General features: G+C 45.2%; 1 gene segment (V, D, J or C); it reads left to right on the top strand.

The window, feature by feature from the left end:
* Window positions 1–223: 223 nt before the first annotated feature.
* On the top strand, window positions 224–820 carry LOC129813395 (T cell receptor beta variable 18-like). The segment is given in 2 exon segments: window positions 224–272; window positions 462–820. Coding segments are annotated over 2 exon segments (408 nt in total).
* Window positions 821–7,706: the final 6,886 nt, after the last annotated feature.

Here is a 7,706-nt window from a genome sequence, read left to right on the forward strand (position 1 = left end):
GGGACCTCTAACTTTAATAATGTGAATGTCTCTACAGTCTGGACCACTAATTAGCATGATGTATTCAGATCATCAGTCCCTCCCACTTCACTGACATGTTGAATATGGTGGAACCTGCCGTGGTCTACTGATTGGCATCTATTCATCTATGTGATACTCCTCTTGTTTTATATACATTGATACCAGACTCTAACCAGCACTCTCACATATAACGTGATCAAACATGTTCACATTTCTCTTCACTGTTACTGTCTCACTGCTCTGTGCTGCAGGTACAGTTTCATAATGTTTCATTTATTGAACCAGGAAAGTTAAGAACAAAATTATTATTTACAATGATGGTCTTCTCTAGTTATAGACATTGATGTTTCCAAGCATATGTTCACTTCACCTGAGTCTTGATGTATTCAGGTCTAACTGGACCTAACTCTATTGATTTCATTCTCACTGTATCCTTACAGGTCTTGTTGAGGGGAGTGAAGTCACTCAGACACCCACCATACTCTGGGAACTGAAAGACAGTGATGCTCTGATGAACTGCAGACACACTAAGGATGTAAGCTACTACCAGATGTACTGGTACAGACAGCTTCCAGGAGAGGGAATGAACCGGGTAGTTTACACAAGTACTTATAACAAACCAGACTATGGAGCCTTCAGTGAAGACAAATATCCAACTGTTAAGACTACAGCTAAGACTGGATCTTTCACAGTGAAGAAGTTGGAGGCAGGAGACAGCGGCATGTACTTCTGTGCTGTGAGTCAACACAGTGATACAGACAACAAGTACAGCTGCACAAAAACCCCAGTATTTCAATAGGATGTAATATAATATGTAAAGAGATGGTCACATACTGTAGGGGGACCTCTAACTCTAGTTCTTCTAATGTCTGATGGTCTCATCACATACTGTAGGGGGACCTCTAACTCTAGTTCTACTAATGTCTGATGGTCTCATCACATACTGTAGGGGGACCTCTAACTCTAGTTCTACTAATGTCTCTACTTTCTTTCCCCTCTAGCCTGCCCACCCCCCTCTCTCTCTCCTCTCAGTGATACTTGTATGCAGCCATACTACTAGTTTATACAATACTATATTATAGTACCAGCAGCCATACTACTAGTTTATACAATACTATATTATAGTACCAGCAGCCATACTACTAGTTTATACAATACTATAGTATAGTACCAGCAGCCATACTACTAGTTTATACAATACTATATAATAGTACCAGCAGCCATACTACTAGTTTATACAATACTATATTATGGTACCAGCAGCCATACTACTAGTTTATACAATACTATATTATAGTACCAGCAGCCATACTACTAGTTTATACAATACTATATAATAGTACCAGCAGCCATACTACTAGTTTATACAATACTATATTATGGTACCAGCAGCCATACTACTAGTTTATACAATACTATATTATAGTACCAGCAGCCATACTACTAGTTTATACAATACTATATAATAGTACCAGCAGCCATACTACTAGTTTATACAATACTATATTATGGTACCAGCAGCCATACTACTAGTTTATACAATACTATATTATAGTACCAGCAGCCATACTACTAGTTTATACAATACTATATTATAGTACCAGCAGCCATACTACTAGTTTATACAATACTATATAATAGTACCAGCAGCCATACTACTAGTTTATACAATACTATATTATACTGTTCTGACCTGAAGTCAGTGCAGTGTATTACTGTTCTGACCTGAAGTCAGTGCAGTGTATTACTGTTCTGACCTGAAGTCAGTGCAGTGTATTACTGTTCTGTCCTGAAGTCAGTGCAGTGTATTACTGTTCTGATCTGAAGTCAGTGCAGTGTATTACTGTTCTGACCTGAAGTCAGTGCAGTGTATTACTGTTCTGACCTGAAGTCAGTGCAGTGTATTACTGTTCTGACCTGAAGTCAGAGCAGTGTATTACTGTTCTGACCTGAAGTCAGTGCAGTGTATTACTGTTCTGACCTGAAGTCAGTGCAGTGTATTACTGTTCTGACCTGAAGTCAGTGCAGTGTATTACTGTTCTGACCTGAAGTCAGTGCAGTGTATTACTGTTCTGACCTGAAGTCAGAGCAGTGTATTACTGTTCTGACCTGAAGTCAGTGCAGTGTATTACTGTTCTGACCTGAAGTCAGTGCAGTGTATTACTGTTCTGACCTGAAGTCAGTGCAGTGTATTACTGTTCTGACCTGAAGTCAACACAGTGATGTAGATACCCTTCTCTCTTCTACAAACCCCCTTCTGATCCTTTACTCCATAACTGCAGTGTACATCAACACCCAGCACACCTGCTATCCACCGCTGTAGATGTCTGAGCACATGGAGGAAGTTGATATCAAACCTCTAGACCAAATAATGTGGTTGATGTTGTTGTCTTGAAGAAACGGTTCAGGTATTTCTTCACTTTACATCCTATTTCTAGTGTGATGACTGCAGAATCTATAACACAGATCAAATCTAAAGACTAAAAGAGACTTTCAATGATGTAGATACCGGTATGTTCCACAATACACCTTTAAGTTGAACAGGAGACCTGTAGGTGAACAAGGGATCTGCTTGAATATCAACACAAGTTCTGACGTCAAAGTGATGTCATTTCCTTCCCCTCCGGCAGCTCAGTTCAGCTCCCCTTCTCTATTGCCTTATTCTCCCCTCCCCCCTATGGGCTCTGGTCTAAAGTAGTGCACTAGAAAGGGAATAGGGAGACATTTGGGATGCTGACATACATTTGACACTCCCACTAGATGACATCACATCTCTGACTATCTGAAAACCCTTTCTCCTTGTCCATGTGACTCTTCTCTCCAGAACCATCAACATGATAAAGCTTCTCATACATGTAGCAACTCTACCACTATGGGTGACAGGTACTAAATCCCTCATGAAAGATAGATTTACTACTGAAATATATTGCTGTCAATATGCTGAGTAATACTGTATATTTCATATTGTCTGTTTTCATCCACAGGGCTGTCACCAACAGACAAAGTTCACCAGACTCCTACTGCAATACTAAAAGGACCTGAAGATAAAGTTAATCTCACCTGCAGACACACTGATACAAGATACAACATGATACTGTGGTACCAACAGTCAGCCCAAAACACTGCTCTGAAACTCATTGGGTATGTGAGATACACCAGTCCAACGGTGGAAGATTCCTTTAAAGGGCGTTTTAATGTCAGTGGAGATGCTGCAGCTAATAAAATGGCCTATCTACACATTCCCAAAGTGACAGAAGCTGAAGACAGTGCAGTGTATTTCTGTGCTGCTAGTGAAGCACAGTGTTTCACTAGACCCTCTCTCCTCTACAAAAACCCTCTCTGATCCTCTCATATAATACTGACTACAGCTCTATACACCTGCACCTGTCTTCAACCACTTCAACAACACTTTGCTATGAACCATTTGATATCAAACAGATGGTAATGATACTGTTAAGTGGCTAGTTTAGATGGTTTAGGTGCACTTCTTCAGGTCTCCACCAGGAGGGAGTGTTTCTCAACACACATTTAGAAACAGCTGTATAGTGGCATTCTATGGGCCCTGGTCAAAAATTGTGCCCTATATAGGGAAGAGGGTGTCATTTGGGATTGAGAAGCTTTCTAAATGTGTGTGGGCCTGGACCAGGGCCGGTGGTATGTGAGGGCCCTAGGCGGCCTGGACCAGGGCTGGCGGTATGGGAGGGCCCTAGGCGGCCTGGACCAGGGCTGGCGGTATGGGAGGACACTAGGGGGCCTGGACCAGGGCCGGCGGTATGGGAGGGCCCTAGAGGGCCTGGACCAGGACCGGCAGTATGAGAGGGCCCTAGGGGGCCTGGACCAGGGCCGGTGGTATGGGAGGGCCCTAGGGGGCCCGGACCAGGGCCGGTGGTATGGGAGGGCCCTTGGGGGCCTGGTCCTGGTTACCCGCTGTCTCCGTATGTGTAGAACATGTATCTGATGCTGTCTGGACAAAAAGAGTACGGCGTGTCATACTTTCTCTGTCCAGACATCATCAGATAAATCAAATCAAATCAAATTTTATTTGTCACATACACATGGTTAGCAGATGTTAATGCGAGTGTAGCGAAATGCTTGTGCTTCTAGTTCCAACAATGCGAGTAATCTAACCTAACAATTCCACAACTACTACCTTATACACACAAGTGTAATGGGATAAAGAATATGTACATAAAGATATATGAATGAGTGATGGTACAGAACGGCATAGGCAAGATGCAGTAGATGGTATAGAGTACAGTATATACATATGACATGAGTAATGTAGGGTATATAAACATAAAGTTGCATAGTTTAAAGTGTCTAGTGATACATGTATTACATAAAGCTGGCTAGAAGCAGTAGATGATATAGAGTACAGTATATACATATACATATGAGATGAGTAATGTAGGGTATGTAAACATTATATTAAGTGGCATTGTTTAAAGTGGCTAGTGATATATTTTTACATACATTTCCATCAATTCCCATTATTAAAGTGGCTGGAGTCAGTATGTTGGCAGCAGCCACTAAATGTTAGTGGTGGCTGTTTAACAGTCTGATGGCCTTGAGATAGAAGCTGTTTTTCAGTCTCTCGGTCCCTGCTTTGATGCACCTGTACTGACCTCGCCTTCTGGATGATAGCGAGGTGAACAGGCAGTGGCTCGGGTGGTTGTTGTCCTTGATGATCTTTATGGCCTTCCTGTGACATCGGGTGGTATAGGTGTCCTGGAGGGCAGGTAGTTTGTCCCCTGCGTTGTGCAGACCTCACTACCCTCTGGAGAGCCTTACGGTTGTGGGCGGAGCAGTTGCCGTACCAGGCGGTGATACAGCCCGACGGGATGCTCTCGATTGTGCATCTGTAGAAGTTTGTGAGTGCTTTTGGTGACAAGCCGGATTTCTTCAGCCTCTTGAGAACTCCTGAGAACCTACCCTCACCACCTGGGGGCGGCCCGTCAGGATGTCCAGTACCCAGTTGCACAGAGCGGGGTCGAGATCCAGGGTCTCGAGCTTGATGACAAATTTGGAGGGTACTATGGTGTTAAATTCTGAGCTGTAGTCGATGAACAGCATTTTCACATAGGTATTCCTCTTGTCCAGATGGGTTAGGGCAGTGTGCAGTGTGGTTGCGATTGCGTCGTCTGTGGACCTATTGGGTCGGTAAGCAAATTGGAGTGGGTCTAGGGTGTCAGGTAGGGTGTAGGTGATATGGTCCTTGACTAGTCTCTCAAAGCACTTCATGATGACGGAAGTGAGTGCTACGGGGCGGTAGTCGTTTAGCTCAGTTACCATAGCTTTCTTGGGAACAGGAACAATGGTGGCCTTCTTGAAGCATGTGGGAACAGCAGACTGGGATAAGGATTGATTGAATATGTCCGTAAACACACCAGCCAGCTGGTCTGCGCATGGTCTGAGGACGCGGCTGGGAATGCCATCTGGACCTGCAGCCTTGCGAGGGTTAACACGTTTAAATGTTTCACTCACCTCGGCTGCAGTGAAGGAGAGCCCGCAGGTTTTGGTAGCGGGCCGTGTCAGTGGCATTGTATTGTCCTCAAAGCGAGCAAAAAAGTTATTTAGTCTGTCTGGGAGCAAGACATCCTGGTCCGCGACGGGACTTGTTTTCTTTTTGTAATCTGTGATTGACTGTAGACCATGCCACATACCTCTTGTGTCTGAGCTGTTGAATTGCGACTCTACTTTGTCTCTATACTGGCACTTAGCTTGTTTGATTGCCTTGCAGAGGGAATAGCTACACTGTTTGTATTCGGTAATGTTTCCGGTCACCTTGCCCTGGTTAAAAGCAGTGGTTTGATCTAGGGTTTTACCAGCCCTGGTAGCACAATCGATATGCTGATAGAATTTAGGTAGTTTTGTTTTCAGATTAGCCTTGTTAAAATCCCCAGCTACGATAAATGCAGCCTCAGGGTGTGTGGTTTCCAGTTTACATAGAGTAAGATAAAGTTTGTTTAGGGCCATCGATGTGTCTGCTTGGGGGGGGAATATATACGGCTGTGATTATAATCGAAGAGAATTACCTTGGTAGATAATGCGGCCGACATTTGATTGTGAGGAATTCTAAGTCAGGTGAACAGAATGACTTGAGTTCCTGTATGTTGTTATGATCACACCACGTCTCGTTAATCATAAGGCATACCCCCCCGCCCCTCTTCTTACCAGAAAGATGTTTGTTTCTGTTGGCGCGATGCGTGAAGAAACCAGCTGGCTGCACCGACTCCGTTAGCGTCTCTCGAGTGAGCCATGTTTCCGTGAAGCAAAGAACGTTACAGTCTCTGATGTCTCTCTGGAATGCTACCCTTACTCGGATTTCATCAACCTTGTTGTCAAGAGACTGGACATTGGCGAGTAGTATGCTAGGGAGTGGAGCGCGGTGTGCCCTTCTCCGGAGCCTGACCAGAAGACCGCTTCGTTTGCCCCTTTTACGGCGTCGTTGTTTAGGGTCGCCGGCTGGGATCCGATCCATTGTACTGGGTGGAAGGCAAAACACAGGATCCGCGTCGGGAGAGTCATATTCCTGGTCGTAATGATGGTGAGTTGACGTTGCTCTTATATTCAGTAGTTCCTCCCTACTGTATGTAATGAAACCTAAGATTACCTGGGGTACCAATGTAAGAAATAACACGTAAAAAAACAAAATACTGCATAGTTTCCTAGGAACGCGAAGCGAGGCGGCCATCTCTGTCGGCGCCGGAAGTTAAGATACAAGGGCTACATACTATATTGAGTGACTGAGCATGGGTGGAAGACTGTGTGTATATGTATATGTGTGTATGTGAAGAGTTTCAGTATCAGTGTGTGTGGCTGAGTAGTAAAGATCTGAGGAGGGCTGAGTGGGGGAGACCTGAGGAGGGCTGAGTGGTGGAGACCTGAGGATGGCTGAGTGGTGGAGACCTGAGGATGGCTGAGCGGTGGAGACCTGAGGATGGCTGAGCGGTGGAGACCTGAGGATGGCTGAGCGGTGGAGACCTGAGGATGTCTGAGCGGAGACCTGAGGATGTCTGAGCGGTAGAGCCCTGAGGATGGCTGAGTGGTGGAGACCTGAGGATGGCTGAGTGGTGGAGACCTGAGGGATGGCTGAGTGGTGGAGACCTGAGGGATGGCTGAGTGGTGGAGACCTGAGGATGGCTGAGTGGTGGAGACCTGAGGATGGCTGAGTGGTGGAGACCTGAGGATGGCTGAGTGGTAGAGACCTGAGGATGGCTGAGTGGTGGAGACCTGAGGATGGCTGAGTGGTAGAGACCTGAGGATGGCTGAGTGGTAGAGACGTGAGGATGGCTGAGTGGTAGAGACCTGAGGATGGCTGAGTGGTGGAGACCTGAGGATGGCTGAGTGGTAGAGACCTGAGGATGGCTGAGTGGTAGAGACCTGAGGATGTCTGAGTGGTAGAGACATGAGGATGGCTGGGAGGTGGGACAAAGGAGGTATCAGAGGCATGTTGAGTGGGACTAGGGGCTCAGCAGTAAACTAAAACAATGATAACTATCCAAAACGACAATATACAAGGCATATTGACATTTGAGAGAGACATAATGCGAGGCAAAAAGCAATCACAGGTGTTGATTGGGAGACCGAGCTTAGACAACAACGGGTAAGACAACAACAGCTAATCAGCTAGGACAACAACAACGGGTAAAATGGCAATGAATGGGCAGAGAGGGTCAGTTAAT

This window comes from Salvelinus fontinalis, chromosome 16 (assembly GCF_029448725.1).
Source record: "Salvelinus fontinalis isolate EN_2023a chromosome 16, ASM2944872v1, whole genome shotgun sequence".
Lineage (NCBI taxonomy): Eukaryota > Metazoa > Chordata > Actinopteri > Salmoniformes > Salmonidae > Salvelinus > Salvelinus fontinalis.